The sequence below is a fragment of the Staurois parvus genome, unplaced genomic scaffold (genome assembly GCF_062004578.1).
Source record: "Staurois parvus isolate SC_StPar_1 unplaced genomic scaffold, SC_StPar_1.0 ptg000207l, whole genome shotgun sequence".
Lineage (NCBI taxonomy): Eukaryota > Metazoa > Chordata > Amphibia > Anura > Ranidae > Staurois > Staurois parvus.
Window position 1 is genome coordinate 6614329 of NW_028318003.1, and position 19993 is coordinate 6634321.

General features: G+C 38.8%; 1 protein-coding gene across 1 annotated transcript in view; it reads right to left on the reverse strand.

Annotated features, from left to right (window-relative positions):
• Positions 1 to 1139: 1139 nt before the first annotated feature.
• Positions 1140 to 19993, reverse strand: part of ABCG4 (ATP binding cassette subfamily G member 4) — a 112850-nt gene continuing 93996 nt past the window's right edge. Inside the window, exon 15 of the mRNA XM_089678581.1 lies at positions 1140 to 18124. Within this exon, the coding sequence (XP_089534707.1) occupies positions 17899 to 18124 (226 nt within the window). The 3' untranslated portion in view covers positions 1140 to 17898. The remainder of the gene's footprint in view (positions 18125 to 19993) is intronic.

A 19993-nucleotide genomic window follows, 5' to 3' on the forward strand; every position in this document is an offset into this window, starting at 1 on the left:
GTTTATTTTTATTCTTGGGGATATTTTTATATGTTTACTTTTATCCTTAGTTTGTTTTTACCTTTTATTATTTGTTTTGTTTTTTAACCGCTTCAAGTCCAGACACTTTCACCCCCTTCCAGTCCAAGCCAATTTTCAGCTTTCAGCGCTATCACACTTTGAATGACAATTGCGCAGTCATGCAACACTGGACCCATATGATTTTTTTTTAGCATTTGTTGAGACAGATAAAACTTTATTTTGGTGGTATTTATTCACCACTGGGATTTTTATTTTTTTGCTATATAAATGAAAAAGTCCGAACATTTTGAAAAAAAAGTGTTTTTTGCAAATAAATAATCTTTCTTCATAAATCTTGGCGTAAATGCTATTTTTTAGTAAAAAAACAAAAACAAATTAGTTTATAACCAAAAATTATAATTTTTCAAAAATGTTTTTTACATTTGTATTTTATTTTTTTATATTATTATTTATGGGTTTTTTTTTTACATACTGTCATCCTAGCAGTACAGTGTCACCATGGTGACACTGTACTACTTGTGGGGGGTGATGAAGATTTTTTTTTTTTACACTGATTGCTTTTACACCCATAAATGCTGTAAAAGCAATCATTTCTCCTTCTCTCTGGCTGCATTCTTGCAGCCATTGAGAAATACTGTGAAAGCTGTGATTGGTCACAGCTTGTCACATGGTACAAGGCTGTTGTGAATGGCCTTGTACCATGTGACCTCTGATCATTCACAGATTTCACTAGTAGTAAGCAATGATGTCAGAAGTGGCATCTTGCTTATTACTATTCAAGTGATCACTGATTGGCCAATCAGTAATCGCATGATCGGGACCTCACACAGAGGTCCCGTACAGCGATATTAATAGGGCAGCCCTCTAAAAAAATAATTAAAAAACCAAAGTGAGCTAAATACATAGAAGGCTACAGAGACTGTAGGTTTATAATAAATGGATAAATGATATTGGAAACATACAGAGTGCTTAGTATCAGACAAAATGTCGGCTACTGGTGTAGACCTTAAGTGGTATCTGTAATCTGGAGGATTCTGTAGGTTCTAGGAGAGATATGCATTCCAGTGTGCTTGTGTACAAAGACGTCAGTGAGTATAAATGATACAAAAACACATAAGTATACTGTTACAGTTTAATACATGAAAAGATATTTTATAACCTTCTCAAGCAGCAACATTCGCATATGTCCTTTTAAAAAGATTATTTCTATCATAATGCATGTGCTTCAGTGCATGACACTGACCATAAAACCCGGAGATTGCAGGATGCCTTGCAACAAATGGCATATTTACAATCTAATTCCATTGATCAGTCTACTACAATTGTCATTTTGCACATCCTTCAATAGAACCCATATATCATGTCAAAATATTAACTACTTCAAGACCCAATTACAATAATATTACAAAAATCTAGTATTCTGTACAATTATAACACATTCATCTACATTTTCACTGATATTCTTAGAATGGAGTTGTGGAAACATACAGTAAACATGCCTGCCAAAAAACTTAAAGTGCATTTACGATCTGGGTAAAATGGATATATTCACAAGTAAAAAAACATTTGTTAATGCTTAATACTTGATGTTTTACCATCACCAACATTCTAATACATATGACTATGATTCAGTATTGGGGCAGTATTGCTTAGTGGAGCAGACACATTCTAAAGCAACACAAGAATGTCAGTGCATATACCAGCAGCAGTTTATATTGCAAAACTATAGAATAAAGCAGCATTTCATAGATTTGATTAAAAGGCATACAAATCTGAAAATATACACTATCTGAAAGAACACAAAACAAAACCTGAGATCATAAAAGAAACCTGTATTGAGGGAAATATCTAGGCTGCGATTGGTGACCTCCTGAAAATGCTAATTGGTTGGCTATCACTGCCTTCAATACTTTCTGAATTAATGATCCATAAAAAAAATGCAACTAGTGAAGTCAGAACACCTGGCCTGCATAGTTGCCCTAGGACTAAGAAACTATTGAAGCCACTAGCTCTGCATTACAGGCAGGTAGTTTATATTTTCAAAAAGCAAAATCAGCATTGCCAGCCCTTGTTCTTCTCTTAGCACAAGTTTCCTTTGAGGTCCTATGTCTAGGTGGGAAAAAGTGAGGTTGATTACTAAGGAAGGGGCGCACATAGAAGAGCTGTAGCCTGTGAGCTATGCCATCACTCCTTGCCCTAGTACACAGAGGTTTTTACATTAGGATTGAAATTCTGAGAAAAATGCAGCCTACCCATGATGATGTGGACATGACACAGCAATGGTGAATTAGCAGCCTTTTACTCCTATATCATTAGTTAGGAGAGACCCAACCTAGACTAGAATGGCTAAAACTAAAGCATCCTATTCTAACAGAACCTATTGAGGCTTGAGAAAGGCAATGAATCCAAGGACTATATATTTAAATATATGTGGACCAACATTTACCATGTCTGGCCCAGGTATCATTTATAAGAATAAGCCAGACCTGCTGTGAAGGTTGCACAGCTGCTGGCTGGGTGCCACAGAAGCCAAAATCACCTGCTAAAAAGAACATAAATAGAACAAAAATACTCTCACCATAGGGTCATGTATAGCTCATATACTGTAAATACATTTAAAAGGTATTACATTTAAACTTGAATGTTGGAAATAATTAAGATAATTTGATTGCATTTTGCAAAAGCATTTGATGCTGTTCTTTATATTATTCTAGTATAGATGTTGATGGTTCAAGAAATATGGGAGAATGAGTGAAAATTGTAAAGAATAGGTTAAAGGACATATGAAAATAAGGAGATTGTAAAAGCACTACATTTCAAATGGGCCAAGGTATAATAGGGATGTTCCACAGGGTCTGGAATAAGGCCCAATTTATTTATTGCTGACCTGGTAAAATAAGAAAATTCAGTAGGATAATAGCATGTGTACAGATGGATCATTTTAAAAATGGCAACACAGACAATTTAGACTCCCTTCTACCTTTACACTGCAGGAACATGAGTGTTAGCGTGTGTGTTACTGCAACACATTAAAATATGCTTATTGCCGGTTGTGATGCTGTGGTGCCATCAATTCTTAATGGCACCCCAATGTACTGTACCTTGCCAACACACAGGAATATTAGTGCACCACAATGCATGGTAATGAAATACTGTGCCTTCAGATGAGCTGTCTTTCAAGTACATGCACCTTTTATGGTGCATTTTAGCGTGCTAAGGAACCCCATTCATGTGAAAGGGCTGCCTAACACAACACACATTATTACAAATCAACAAGCTTTGTGTTAATACATTGCACAGGTGTGAACTTTAGCTTACAGCTGAACTCCAGAAATTAGACAAAATATACCTTTGCAGTCAGCCTTCCTGCACTGCAAGGGTTAAATGCTAGTTTAATCTATGGGTGCAGGGAAAAGGTTTTTTACTTACCCTATGCCTCAGTCCAGTAGGCTCCAGATCTGTTATCTTCTGCCTAAAGCTCCAAGCTCTGGGTAGCCCTTCAGGGTCATCACCTAAAGTCACTGGGTCCATTACAAGCTGATAAGTCAGTTGGCCTTAGAACAGAAGAGAACATTTAACTCCAGTAGAGCTGGGCCCTACAGAACAAATAAGCCATAAAGGACAAGTTCTCAAATGCATCTCAGTAAAGTTGAACTATACAAAGAAACAGGAGGGTGAGGTCCCAGTGTGGGCTTGACTAGGAGCTCACGGCAATAGCACAAGCACAATAACCCCTGTAGAGGAGCCAATGCTTCGAATAGTAGCCAGGATAGGCATGAGGCAAATGAGATGCAGTAGAAGCACCTATGCATTATCAGTCCCATGCATTTGCAAGATAAGGGTCCAGCGGTATTTAATTAATTGGACCTATATGTGACTGATGAGGTCAGGGGGCCTATTAACTAAAAGGACAAATCGATTGCCCTTAGAAAGGAGAAGAGAAGTTAGCTACAGTAGAGCTGGGCCCCACAGAATTAATAGGTCAAAGGGTGCATGCCTCTAAATGTGTCTTAGTAAAACTGGAACCATATAAAATAAATAAAATAGGAGTGTGGGTTCCCCGGGCAGTAATGGCATTGACTAGGAGCTCACAGCTTTTACACAAGTGCAATATCCCCTGTAGGGGAGTGAGTAATGACCAGGATGGCTGTGAAGCCACAGAGGTGTAGTAAAGGCAACTGTTGTCAGCCATGCATATGCAAGATGTCAGAACTCCATATGTGCAGCAAATTAAATGTTGATTTTTAGTGTTAATGAAAATGACAGATGCTAATATAAAAAAATGAACTTTTCAGTAAGGGCTCATTCACACCTGCGGGTAGTAAAAAATATGTGATTGAGCCATACCTTTACTCTCCCCAGTGAGGCCTGAACACATGATTAGGATGTGATGCTTTGCATGCTGCTGTGACGACGTGGTGTGGAATTTTCAGTGTTGATACAGGTGGTAAAGAGGTACTATTTTGCTTCCAACCACCGGTCAACGCCCTCTTAAAAGTGTTTTATTGTGGGATGAGGGGCAACAAGGCTGCCAGTAGAGTCAACGTGACTTAAAGTGTTACTAAACCCAGAATGGATCCTGCATTCACTATATCTGATCTCCCACAGTACACAGAACATGAAAATGCAATTATTTTAGTAAATATAAACTACTAACTACCTTTTCTCATCAGCAGTTAGAGCAGTCTTGTGATCTCTATCAGTGTCCAGTAGAGCACTGGTTAAAACATGTAGGAGGAGTTTTCATTCTCCCCTGATTGTCCTCTGAGGCTGCATAACCCTCTCTGGACAGTGCTAATTGGCCCTGTGCTGATCACATGCAACCCCCAAAGAAAAAAAAAAAACTCTCTAGCCATACATACTAAATTGAGCATGTGCAGGGCGACTCCTAGAGCTCTGTACTATCAGCAGATGGATTGGGGACAGCAGAAGACGGGGAAGATCAGAGAGGACAGGATCAAACAGCCTTTTTACACAATGCCGAGGATTAACCCCTTAGGTCCCACAGTGAGTATACCAAGCATGCTTTACTACATATACAGGCTGATTTTATTGTTGTGGGTTTAGTAACACTTTAAGGCTTTATTTTTAATAATTTTGCACATTGCAATGAACAGTCTCCATGCCCTAAACTTCTGTATATTGGACATGAGTAGTTACTGCAACAGAAAACATTTGCATATTTTATCTTCACAAAGCATTCTGAGAAACGAGCTAAATCATCTCAGTCAAAAAAAAAAACAAAAACGCCCTCCATCAAGCAGGAAAGAGACTAGAAAATAAAGATCAGTGTAGTTCTTGGAGTTAGGCTTTGTTAATAAACGTAAGGCCATGATAATAGCATTCATTTTTATATATTACATGAAATACAGTTGAAGAAAGTGGAGCGGGTGTACTCAATACCAAGCTGTAGCTACAAAAGAAAATACAATCTCGGATTGCATATAAAAGGAGATATAACATATAATTTATAACATGAATATATCATTATCCCTGTATAAATGACTTATAAGGCCACAATTTGAATATGGAGTACAGTTTTAGGCACCATGTTGTGAACATGATAGACCTGGAGAACATACAGAGGCTGCTATATTAATAAAAACATTGGGAGAGATCTTTTTACAATGTAATGCATGCAGAGGAGCATCTAACAGTCATTTTCTTTTTTCAGTAATCCAGCTGCTGTTTGATTACTCTCTGAGCTGGCAAACAGTGAAAGCAATAGATAGAACGAGAGTTTATAATAAAAACGGTCGAACAGCTGGGCTTGCTTAAGCCAGAAAGAAAGACATTTTGAAAGTGACCTATTTAGTATAGATGAATGCAGTCAAAAGTCAATGCAAAGTATATCAGTTTCACTTTTTACCGATAAGTCTTTACATGAAACGAGGAAGGATTTTACCATCGATAAAGCAAGAGGTTACATAGTTACATAGGCTTAAAATTGACACAAGTCTATCTAGTTCAACCAATAGAAAAAATAAATAGCGAACCTCCATGTACAGAACCCTATATCCACACTTGATCCAGAGGAAGGCAAAAAACCATTACACAATTTGTTCCAGCGGGGGAAATAAAATTCCTTCCTGATCCCCTGAAGACAATCGGATATTCCCTACATCAACAATTTTTGGTGTGATTACCTACAAATGTTAATATCCAGTTATATTTTGTTCATTTAGGAATGCATTCAGCTCTTTTTTTAAAACAAACTACTGTGTTGGTCAGAGCTAGTTCATGAAGGAGTCTATTCCACATTTTCACAGGTCCTTTTGTGAAGAAACTTTTTTTGAATTTGGAGATTGAATCTCTTTTCCTTCAGACATAAAGAGTACCTCGTCCTTTTGTAAAAAAAGTGAAAAACTCAACACCAAGTTCACTATATGGACCACCAAAGTATTTACAGTATGCATGGCAGTCATATCCCCCCTTAATTTCCTCTTCTCAAGAGAATAAATTCAGTTCCTCTAATCTTTCCTCATAGCTAAGCTCCTCCATGCCTCGTATCAGTTTGGTTGCCCTTCTCTGCAATTTCTCTAGTTTGTTGATATCCTTTTTGTGAAGTGGTACCCAATACTGAACTGCTTATTCTAGATGACATCATTAGAAATTGCTTTGTATAGGGGCAAAGGTCCTTTGCGTACAATGTATTCTCTAAGTGATTCAGTAGCGCAAAATATCATAAGCATAAACAACACATTTCAAAGTGAAAACTCATACAAGTGAAAAGAGTCCAAAGAAAAGTCCTTTTTTATCACAAGATGATTCAGATTCTTTAAATACAATCAACACGTGAGTAAAATATATAGTGTCCCCAGGTGTGCACTCACCACATGGATGTGTTTCCCATTTTCATGGTTGGCTTAATCGCTTAAGAGTTGTTATCCACAAGACGATCAACTTATATACTGGATGACAAACACCTCCTCCAATTCACCACAATCTCTCTTATTCCAGTATATTCAAATGACATAACATAGATATGGATAAATGGTTGGTATACCAGTGCTGATGAATGGTAAACAGACACCTTCCCTCCTCCTATGTGATCGTCTCTCAAAGGGTCATGTAAAAGACAAAAAGCAAAGGAACCCCAATGGTGCAGTATAAAACAGCTTCTTTATTGCCTCAAATAGACAGCCACTCACAAGCTAGAAATGGTAATCAAGCCCAATGATGTTGCAGGTAAGGAAACCAGCTAAGTGAAATATGCTCTCACCAATACTGAGTTCCACAAAATGGCACCAATTTCGTCACTTCTGGTTCCGATCGCGTCACTTCCGGTTGCTGCACAGTCACGCCCTGACGAGTTTCGTGATATCCGACTTACTCATAGGGGACATGATGAGAATGATATTTTGTGCTACTGAATCACTTAGAGGTTACGTTGTTTACTAAGTATTTTAGAGGTGGCAGCAATAGATTATTATATTTCATTAATTTAAATATTCCATCATGCATTTTAGCGCAGTTTTTTTGGTTATTGCTTATAAGGTTTTTTTGTGGTCAGAGTGATTATGCATGTAATGTTCTAACACAGGAGACAAAATCAATACCAGAATTTGTATGATTTTCATACATAATAATAGTATTCAAAATTATGATTACATAGGAAAGTATTGTACTATATTGATTCAGAGAGTTGTCTTGTAGTGTTAGCCAAAGTATAACTAAAGGCAGTTGTTATTGCTGTCTGTGGCCCCGTTGAGATTCAACTTCTCTATTTATCCTTTTTACCATTATCATTGAAAGTAAAAGTAAAAGAAAATCCCACATTTTGGGTTGTCCACAGAAAAGTAATAGAGGGGAAATTTTCTGATGTGAACACTATTTCTGGTGACCTGGGGGTCCCCAAGGAATTCTTTTAATTTGTGTGGATTTCTTCTCACTTCCTGTTTGGTTATAGTACAGGAAGTGAAGGGAAATCTCTGCAATGGGACACAGATGGCAAACAAAAAAAAATCTGACAGGGGTTAAACCCTCCATTGCTGTATTCAAAATGAAAAAAAAAGTTTTGCCTATAGTTCTACTCTAGGAAATGTATTTGTGACTTCAGAGATAAAACCATATTTTCACAGCCAATTTTGTTATGACTACATCTGAATCAAAACTGCTTGAGTTTGACACAGAATGAATTTGGTGGAAATTTGTTTAAAATGTTCCATTATTAATTGTAATTATTAAGCAAAAGTAATCTGAATATGCTTTTCCTTGTCAACTCTTTATACTACACATAGTCCTTGTAAATGTAAAGAAATGGTGTTGGTAACATACTTTGGTTACCAAACAGCAATGTCAATTGCATGTGCCCTTTAAGACATTTTTGGAAAACTGAGAAAAAAAGAAAGGTCTACAATATAATATTCAGTATAACCTGTTGAGATGGAGCAGGTCATACAAATTTGGTCTTGTTAACTATAGCAGTGCAAAGAGGCACTGTTTTATAAACCCACATCATTAAAAACTATCAATAAATGCTGTATTATATGCTGTTCATAGTCACTCAGTCACTATGGGACTTATTTTCTGTATTCTGCAAAAATCCTTTTTGATCCTGTTGTTTTCTGTCTCCTCCTCCTGACCATGTTCCTACTGCAGTTGGGGATTTTGTAGAGCAGCGTTGGCAGCTAGCGCACATGCTCAGTTGATTGCTATTCTAAGACGCAGCCTGTGACTTGCAGAAATGCGCCCACACATGTTATTGCTGCAGAGTAATAAAGATTTGATTTCAAATATATATTTTTATAACAATTTAAAACAGTTTATTTATATTAATTATTTATTTTTACTTTGTATCCGAAAAGTTTTTTTTTTTGTCATTTTGAACATGTGACCAGAGGCAGAGGACTAGAAGCTCCTCATGCCACTGTTTCCCTACAGACAGGCTGGGACAGAGTTGGGTCATGTGACCACTATATATCGATTAGGAAAAAAGATCCTTTTTTTTTTTTTAATAAAATAATTCCAGTGCCATCATCCACATACAGAAAGAGAAGTGAGAATGTAAATTAGGCAGTGTGTGTTTAGTACCACTTCAAGTGTTAAATGGCTTCCAAAACTAATATTTCAGATATGGATAAATGTCAAATAAGTTGACTATCAGCATTTTCAGTTATATTGAGGAATTTATCTATAGGTTTAGTCCAGGTTTTAAAGTGCTTTTGTTATTAAATGCACATGATGCTTACACAAGCAAGTAATGTCAACAGAAGTTACTTTTCCATTTTAATCTGCAACCAACTATGATTTTCTAAAACTTAAAATTTCTCCACCCTAAAGTTACAGCAACGGCGAGGCAACAAGGGAGAAGGGAGGTGCCTGAGCATGGAGAGGTGAGGTGGTGAGGAGAGAGAGCTCTGCACCTACTCTGACCATACCCGACACCCCCTGACCACGGAGCGTTGAGAGAGCTGGTGCCGCTCCAGGAGTCGGCTGGACTGTGGAGGGCTGGGCAGTCCTTCTGGAGAGGGTGGGGGATGCAGCCCAGCATGTGAAGCTCTGGGAGGCTGTGTGAGTGGAGGCGTATGAGGCCTTGGCTGAGAGCTGCAGCTGGGAGGCAGCCTGCGGAGTGCAGTGTGCAGGAGATGGCATTGGAGAGTGACAGCTGTGGATTGAGAAGGATGAGACCGTTGTCCTTGAAGATCTGAAGAGAGTAAGGAGGAGGAATACTGTGGATGAGAGACATAGAAGAGATTCCAGAAGAAAAAGTTGAAAGAAAAGAAGAGGGAACAGAGACCCTGAGGTACCCCTAATTGAGGGATTGTGGACAGGGAGAAGTCTTGCCTAGGCCACCCCATGAAGGGACACTATCTTTAGGAACGTGATAGGAGACTGCAAAAAGGATAGGTGAACACGCAGTAACGGAGCCAGCATATCGGGTTTGGATGGTGGCTGTGAGTTACCGTGAGTAACGGCATGAAGTTTTCTTTTGCTTCTGTTAATATGTTGTGGTCCCTGCCATAGGTGAAATGCATACATGGGGAATGGGTATGGGCGGGCAGAAGACTAAAGTATGAGGAATTCTCAGAGGTTAAATTGAAGGCGTCTATTCTGTATATCCTCTTAAAAAGTTGTTCGTGACTGTATCTGTACCTCTTAAGAGATAAATAATAGCGGTGTTGAACTATAAAACATACATCTAATAGATTTCCCATAGATAAGCGCAATCAATATGAGGAGTAGATCTTCTAAGGGAGGTGGGGTTAAAACACCGCAATCAAACCCAAATAAGAGTACAATCAAGAAATATATGCCAATACAGGAATAAAGCCCTGAAAAACAACAGGATGGAAGTAGGAGAATTGAGGGCGAGCAAACTAGGTTGTCACTCGGAGTGTGAGAAGGAAATTCAATGAACGAATCTATAATTATGGATAATGTAACAGAGCAAATTCTGATGGATCAACAGGGAGCAATGTCACAAATCCCGACAAAAATCAACATGGCGGAAATGTCCGTAAAATTGGAACTTTCCATGAAAAATTAACTGGCGTGATTCACAGCAATTTGGGTTGAATGTTAACAAGAGTGGAGGAAGTTGAAGGGAAGATGGAAACCCAGGCCCAGCAGATTACTAAATTAGAAATGCAGGTGGAAGAGTTGAGAAGGGAACAGAGGACTCTATCATATAAACTAGAGGATCAGGAGAATAGAGAAAGAAGAGACAACCTTAGGATAAGAGGACTGCCAGAAGTTCATGGTGAAGAAGATCTGTGGGGGAAAGTATGGAATGTATTTAAACCTTTGATTGGAAGATCAGACTCTGAAACCCTTAAATTAGAGAGAGTACACAGAATTGGACACATACGAAGAACTGTGTCAGAACTCCCAAGAGATGTAATCGTTTGCTTTCATTATCATGAAGACAGAGAAAATATGGAAAAGGATGCGAGAGGTCCCCGAAATTAAATACGGGGAGGTGCAGTTGCACGTTTTTGCGGATGTAGTCGCCGAGACTAGAAGAAGAACGTTGAGACCATTATTAGATCAGATGAGAGAGAAGAAACTGGGGGTTTCCGACTTGTCAGATTGGGTGTAAAGATGGGAAATCGGCCAGGCTAAGATTTCCAGAAGAATTAAGCGACTTCTGTGATAAATTAGATCTGCAGGTGGTGGACATGGCGAGGTGGTCGGTGGGGAATAGGGAGAGACTGGAATTAAGAAATGAGAGTTGGCAGCAAGTGAATAAAAGAGGGAAATAGTGGGGGGGGGGGGGTTCTGGGGGGCAGAGAGGGGGAGGGGTGAGATGGGGAGGAAGAAATGTGAAGTTTATAGGAAGGATATATAGGTCGGGAAATTAAGGCCTGGTGATTGTCTTGTAATATGGATTCCTATCGGTGGGTGGTTATGGTGGGGGGTTTTTTCCCTCTTTCTTCCTTCTTTCTCTCTCTCTCTAAGGTCCCTCTGCCCACGTCACTCCTAGCCCTCTCGGATGTTTTCCTACGCGGTCCCAGTTGGGATTCTAAAGTAGGGGAGCAAAGATGACCAGCTTCTGGAGGCCAATGGTGGGATCCCTCAAGATGGGAGAGAGGGAGCAGGTTAGGTGTTCATGCTCAGAGTCTTACCCTAAAATAGGAATCGCTAGTGGGGATAACCCACGTCAGATTCTTGGGCAGTATATAGGCCAGGGAGTTTTTAAGGGTGGGAGAGGGAGGAGTTTAGGGAAGGGGGGAGGGGAGTGGGTGAATGTCCACGGAAAAAAACATCTTGGGCCTGTCTATATGTAAGCAGAGGAGTGGAAGAGAAGAGAAAGGATAAAAAAAGTTTGGGTTTGATTAAGATTATGACATACAATGTGAAAAGTTTAAATTCTCTATTTAAAAGACATAAGGTTCTGAGGGAGGTATATCATTATTCTAAAGACATGGTCTTTTTACAAGAGACACATCTTTCTTATGTTACAAGCATTAGGTTATTGTTAAGCAATTATCCACACTGGAATTATGTGTATTCACCAACAAAGGTGGCTAAGAGAGTCGCAACTGGATTTTCAAAAAATATGGGTTTTAAGGTCGAGGAAAGACTGATAGATCCAGAGGGTACTTAGGCCTTATAGGAGAAATATAGGGACAAAAATATACGCTGGTTAATATTTATTACCCAAATAAGAACCCAGAGGTATTTCTTCACGTGGTGTTTGGGAAAATAATGAAATTTAAGAAAGGTAGTTTGATCATGGCAGAAGATTTTAATCTGTGTTTGGATCCTTGGTTGGATTCCTCTTCAGGTGCACTGAGAGAGGGAGGTAGAAAATTGAGGATATTAAAAAAGAAGTTATTTCAAAATGAATTAATAGATGCATGGAGGGTAAAACACCCTAGAGAAAGAGACTATACCTTCTTCTCGTCAGTGCACAGATTGTATTCATGATTGAACTATATTTTAATAGAGCACAGACAATTGGAATCTCTGATAAAATCTGAGATTGAGGTGATATCCACCTCAGACCATGCTCCTGTTACGGCGATTCTACGGGTAGGTGGTGAGCAGAACAGGAGGGCTATGTGGAGATTAAATGAGGCACTCTTACAAGACCCTGAAATAGAGAATAAGCTTATGGGGGAAATTGAGCAATTTTTTGCCACAAATGAAACGAAGGAAATATCTGTGGCTACTATCTGGGAGAACAATAAAGCGTATATAAGGGGAATCCTGATAGCTTTAGGCACACAAAAAAAAAGGAACGAGAGAAGAAAATAAAGGGATTAATGGAAGAGTTACATAAATTAGAGCAGGCACATAAAAAAAGACAGGATTTAGAGGTGCATCAGAGGTTCACTCTTAAAAGAGAAGAGCTGAGGGAATTACTGGAGCATGAGAACAGGAAAGTTTTTAATAGTGTCTTAAAGGAAAGATGCCGGTGGGGGAGTAGACCAGGAAAATATTTGATGAATAGAGTGAAGGAGAAGAAATCTAGAAATTATATAGAAAAAGTTAAAAACGAGAATGGTGAACTGGTGTTTTCCACCACCGATATCGCTAATGTGTTCCAGAGGTTTTACAGTAGACTTTATGAGGTAAATCCTGAAAGTCAGAAAGGAAACGAGGGAGAGAAAAATAGGAAGTGTCAAGGATTCCTGAAGGAGGCATAACTACCAAGAATAATTAGAGATAAATTAAAAGCGTTGGAATGGATGATTTCTCAAGATGAAATTAATGTGGCTTTGAAGAGTACAGCTGGAGGGAAAAGCCCAGGCCCAGATGGCTTTACAGTGGGATATTATAAAAAATTCAAAGAAATGATGGAGCCTAGGAGAGGGAACGGAGATGAGAGAAGGATCACTACATGCGCATATAGCAATCATCCTTAAAGAAGGGAAGGATAGTGCACAATGTGCTGGCTACAGACCCCTTTCATTATTAAATATTGATACAAAGCTATTTGCGAAAGTCCTGGCCACTAGGATGAAGAAGCTGATGCCAGAGTGGATACATTTGGATGAAGTGGGATTTGTTCCAGGGAGGGAAGGAAGAGATAATGGTTTAAGATCATTGCTACTTTTACAAAAAGCAAACAGAGAAAAGCAGTCGAAGATCATACTGTCAATGCAGAAAAAGCCTTTGACAGGGTAAATTGGGGATTTATGTTCAATACGCTTGAAGTATTGGGAATGGGGAGTAAGATGATAAGATGGATAAAGGGGCTATATAATAACCCCTCTGCATCAATTAATGTTAATGGATCCAGACTCTTTAAAATGTATATTGGTACTAGCAGGGGTGTCCATTATCACCATTGTTATTCGTTTTATCCTTGGAACCACTGCTAGCCTTGGCAAGGAAAAATGTAGATATCAGAGGAATTAAGGTGGGAGAAGTCGAGCATAAAGTAACAGGATATGCAGATGACATGCTATTTTATATTGTTAACCCTAGACTGACGCTGCCTAAATTAATGGGTTTATTAAAAAGGTATTGGGAGTTCTCAAACTTGAAAATTAATCTTTCTAAATCTGAGATCTTAAATATCAATACTCCAAAGGTAGAATCGCAAACCCTGCAAAAAGACTTCCACTTTATATGGAGGGAGAGGGAATTAAGCTACTTGGGAATAAAGTTAACCCCTTTAATAAATAACCTATATCAAGCTGACTATATACCTTTAATAAATTAAATTAAAGATGAGCTAAGATGTCTCTCAACAGGGTGGGTCTCATGGATGGGACATATTAATTTATTTAAGATGGTGATAGTTCCAGTAATTCTATATAAATTTCAGATGTTGCCAATATATTTACCAGGTTGAGACTGTGGGATGGGTTGCACAAGTCTATGGGGTGGGAATATAATTCACTGTTAATACCCTTGGTTGAGACACATTTTTTCCTGAAAGATAATATTTCTGGGAAATGGTTTAAAAATAGAAATGCACGGTTGAGGGATATAATAGGTAAGAGTAAGTTATGTAATTTTCACGAATTGAAGAGTAAAAAAGATTTATTTTTCACTATAGATGAATTTAGGTACTATCAATTGGGACATTTGTATCAGCACTCCCACAGCCTCTGAGGATGCCGGAGGACATGTTGCCATTTGAAAAAATTATGAGTTAAGAGACAGGTTTTAAACATGTAATATCTAAAATAAATAAAGTTCTTATTGAATTGATGGGGACTGGGCTTCCGCCGTTCTCAGTAAAGTGGGAGAGAGATTTGGGAACAAAAATGAACGGGCAGCAGAAAAATAAGATGTTTAAGTTGATACATGGGGTGGTGAATATGAACATAGTAGAAATGAATTACAAAGTTTAACTAGATGGTACTGTACACCGAGTGTTGCACACAAACAAAGAGAAGGAAAGTCGCCACTGTGTTGGAGAGATTGTGGTGGGAGAGGGACGATGTCTCACATATGGTGGGCATGCCCAGGAATTCAGGGGTTTTGGCAGGAAGTGATCCAACTAATACAGGAGACTCTAGGGACAACTATTCAAAAAGATCCGTGGGTGTGCCTATTCTATAGGACAGATGAACAATTAAAAAAATATAAAAATAGCCTATTATTCTATTTAATTAGCACAGCAAAAGGGCTTATACCTAAATTTTGTCAGTTAAGGGACCCCCCAAAGCTCAGAGATTTGATAAGGAGGATTGAATATGTATATACAATGGAAGAGTTGTATCATATTGATGAGGATAGAATGGAGAAACTTAAAGAATGGAGTAGCTGATATGTGTTTAAAACATCAGGAAAATATCATGAAATAATGGGTGCCCGGGTTTACAGAGTTGGACAATGAAATTGAGTAAATGGAAGTGTATGGGAGTAATAGACTGGTTAAGATAGAAGTGGTCCAAATGAGTTGGACGGGGTAATTAATGGGTGGGTGGGGAGGGGGGGAGGATAGGAGGGTTTAAGATATTTAGTGGGATTAAAGATGTTTTGAAAAATTGTATAATGTTGATTTTTGTATTAAAATAAAAATTCAATAAAAGATGATAATAATAATTAAAAAAAAATAATAAAGTTACAGCAATGGTACTAGGTAGAAGAATTGGCTCAGTGCTGTCCTTTCTAGAAGTCAGTACAAAGAATGAGCTTTTTTCTAAGCATGCTACAAGTCTACAGGGTGACTAGGTGCTCAGTAATTCTATTAAAAATGTGTTTACATTTAGAGAGCAGGTGATGGGATTTCATATAGATGTGATTCTTCTACAGTCCACCAAAGGAACAGCACCCCCAGTTCCCCAAATCTGTACTCTTTTAGCTTCGGTAGAGGGCAGGGGAGACATCAGGGATTCTAACAGACCCCTGCTCTTACATTAAAGAGAACCTTTTGGCTCTCTATGTGATAGCAATAAAGGTAAGTGTAAAAAAAAAAATAAGTCAAAAACATAAAGCAATATAAAAATGGACAAAAAAAGTCCCCCGTCCCTACTTAGTAATGGGTGCACTACGCATGAAAACAAGGGATGTCTATGGACAATTCTGGGTACCAAAATTTATCGTTTCACAGGCATGCACAATTTTAAGGCTTGACATGTTTGGTATCTATTCACTCTTCACAACCTCATCTTTTATGCCTTACAAAAAAATTGGGTGATATATTGTGTTTGTGTGCACTGAAATTAACCATAGTGTATTTATTACTGAAAATTTGCATTTGATAAACATGTGCGCTAATATCATGTGACATTAGAAATTGCAACTACCATTATTTTATTCTCCAAAGTCTTTGCTTTCAGAAAGTATATACTGTTTTGTGTTTTGTTTTTTTTTTGGGGGGGAGGGGGGTTTAACTAATTTTCATGCCTAAAATGTGCATTTTAACATATGCAAAAATGGGAACAAAATGGCTTTGGTAGAGAAGTTAATATCCACAGGACAAAGTCAGGTAAGGGACTGCAATAACATTTGATAAAAATTTTGTATTCTATATAGTATAGTTTAAAAGGTTTTTTTAAAGGAAGCAACATAATATAAAAAAATAAAATCATCAAGAGTAGAGAATACACAAAAAGCAAAAAATATTAATGGAAAGGTTTTTGGCAAAAGCAACAGCTAGAAATCTGTTGTTCTTTTATCTTCTGTGGGCATAACACTATGCCTGCCTACTACTTCAGGTTTCTATACTGACGTTCACATAACCAAAAGCCTAAGCGTTTAACCATGTGAGCTCTTTTGAAGGACAGTATTAGGGCGCAGACGGGATAATCATCCCTTCACTAAAGAATAAGTCATCAAAGACCTGGGGTTTTGCTTAAATAACCAATACTGGAGGAATCATGTAGCAGCATTTTCTCTTGGAATGGTATTCAGTCCTTCTGTTAGTATTTATCTTCCCATCCCAACAAAACTATTAACATTGCATTAGCACCATGGGCAAAACAGTTTAACTTTAATGCCCTCCTCCCCAGCTGCATGTATATACCTAACCTTCACATTGCTGTTCGCTACTGGACACAATAAAAAACAGTCCTGTTTAGGTTCCAAATGTACCCATTTCACACAGAGTTGAGGAATCCTCCAGCCCCAGGTGATACTGGGCCAATCAGCAAGCACCGACACAAGGAGTCACACAAGCTTCATACCTGGAAGTATCGGGTACTTTCTTCATTCCCTGCAACCGAATAGAGTGGTGGAGGAACAAAGTATTTTCTATTGAAAGACTCATTATTAAATCAAACCTATTGCTTTGCTTTACATGGGCAAAACACAAGCTTGTTTTAAGTCAAAAAGAAGTGTAAGTCCTCTTTATCATCTGGTAGAATTCATGAATGACACCCTATAAAGTAAAATTCTAGATAAATAATGCTACATGCAGTGGGATATAATCATGAAGATCTGGTACTATACTCTTGAAATATTTAGAAAGATAGGCAACCATATGAATTCCTCCATCAGCTGACAAGGTACTACTTCTTGCATGGAAGTCCTCCATTAGGTAACAAGATACTACTCCTTGCTTGAAAGTTCTTCATTAGGTGACAAAGTACGTCTTCTTGCTTGAAAGACCTCCATTAGCTGACAAGGTACTTCTCCTTGCATGGAAGTCCTCCAGTAGCTGACAAGATAGTACTCCTTGCTTGAAAGTCTTCCATAAGGCAAGGTAGTCCTTCTTTATGTCCTGCAGTCGTTTGCTATCTTGGTCCCTAAGTTGATTTTCATTTTGAAAGAGATTCAGTAAACATGCTTCATTACCCAAAAATTTGAACAGGAGACTTTTGTGCCACTCTCTGAAGAAACTGTGCATATTTCCATCACTTAGTTCAACTTATCATGACGGATGTTCAGAAAACAAAAATTGAGACGTGAACAGGACATTTGGATGGGGGGATCTCCTAAGATGACTTTTTTTGTGACAAGTCCGTGTCCTGCATTTCCTACTTAGAATAGAATTCTGTGTATGGAAATAAAATCCATGAACATTGCCTTCTACCGTTCAGACTTAACACGGTAACGTAACACGAGGTAAGCCAGGAGGCGGAGCCCAATAAAAAACACTCCCAGCACTAGAAAGTCCACATATAGCTTTGCATCTTCAACATCTAATTGCTGCAGGACTTGTTGGGGATTCTGGAATGTGCAAGGAGGCTCATTGCATTGAAAGTCAGCGCGATCCATTCCATAAATGGCCAGGATTACACCTTCAAATCCATATCTATAGGGAAAAGGGAAACATGATAAAAGCAGTACAGATAATCTAAATCTTCATTTGCTGCCTTGTAATCACATGCAAATCCACTGCAGTCTCTATGCACGTTTTTTGGAACTAATATGCTATTTATACAAAATAAATTATATGCAGAAAGAAGTTAGGCTTAATTGTTTAAAAGAGACAAAGCTGTTCTTTACGCTGACATATACACATAGGGGTAAGGGGGTGATTTACAAAATACAAAAATATTGTTCTTTGTAAGGGAAATTGCACTTTGCAAGGGATTTTCCCACAAAGCTTAGTAAATAAGGTGAAGCTCTGCTCAGTTACATCATCCAATCATGTGCAAGCAAATATACTGTTTTTTTATACTCTTTACACATAATTTGGTATTCTTTGCAAAGTTAAATCTCACCACATTCTCTAAGCTCTGGAGAAACTTTCCATGCAAAGTGCAACTTCCCTTGCAAAGTGAACAACCTAGTTGCCTTTAGAAAATCAACCCCATGCTGTCCAACATGTGATCCTGTATGTTTATCACTAGAGATGAGCGAATCGAAGTAGGCGAAGTGGAATTCGAGTCGAATATTGGAAAATTTTCCTAAAATGGCGGCGGACATGTGCGGCGAGGGAGCGGGGATGTCTGGGAAGGCGTGCAGACAAGGCGCGCTGATCCATAATGCATTCCTTAATGACATGTGATCGCATTAGCCAATCAGCAGCCAGGCAGCCAGCACTGTGTAATGGTCGAGCTATAAATAGCGGCCATTTTAGAATTCTTCATTTGCCTCCAGTCATTCAAGAGAGGCAGACCGCTCTGTATTAGGGACAGAGTTAGGGCCACAGAAACGTTACTTGGGGACAGAGAAACGTTACTAAGGGACAGAGAAGCATTACTCAGGGACACAGAATTGTTAATGAGGGCCACAGAATCGTTACTTAGGGCCAAAGAAACGCTAGTTAGGGCCACAGAATTGTTACTCAGGGACAGACAGAATTGTTACTGAGTGCCAGAGAATTGTTACTTAGGGCCACAGAAACGTTAGTTAGGGCCACAGAATTGTTACTCAGGGACAGACACAGAATTGTTACTGAGGGCCACAGAACTGTTACTTAGGGCCACAGAAACGTTATTAGGGCCACAGAATTGTTACTCAGGGACAGACAGAATTGTTACTGAGTGCCAGAGAATTGTTACTTAGGGCCACAGAAACGTTAGTTAGGGCCACAGAATTGTTACTCAGGGACAGACACAGAATTGTTACTGAGGGCCACAGAACTGTTACTTAGGGCCACAGAAACGTTAGTTAGGGCCACAGAATTGTTACTCAGGGACAGACAGAATTGTTACTGAGTGCCAGAGAATTGTTACTTAGGGCCACAGAAACGTTAGTTAGGGCCACAGAATTGTTACTCAGGGACAGACACAGAATTGTTACTGAGGGCCACAGAATTGTTACTTAGGGCCACAGAAACGTCACTCAGGGACACAGAATTGTTACTGAGGGCCACAGAACTGTTACTTAGGGCCACAGAAACGTTAGTTAGGGCCACAGAATTGTTACTCGGACAGACACAGAATTGTTACTGAGGGCCACAGAATTGTTACTGAGGGCCACAGAACCGTTACTTAGGGCCACAGAATTGTTACTCAGGGACACAGAATTGTTACTGAGGGCCACAGAACCGTTACTTGGGGCCACAGAATTGTTACTCAGGGACAGACACAGAATTGTTACTCAGGGACACAGAATTGTTACTGAGGGCCACAGAACCGTTACTTAGGGCCACAGAATTGTTACTCAGGGACAGACACAGAATTGTTACTCAGGGACACAGAATTGTTACTGAGGGCCACAGAACCGTTACTTA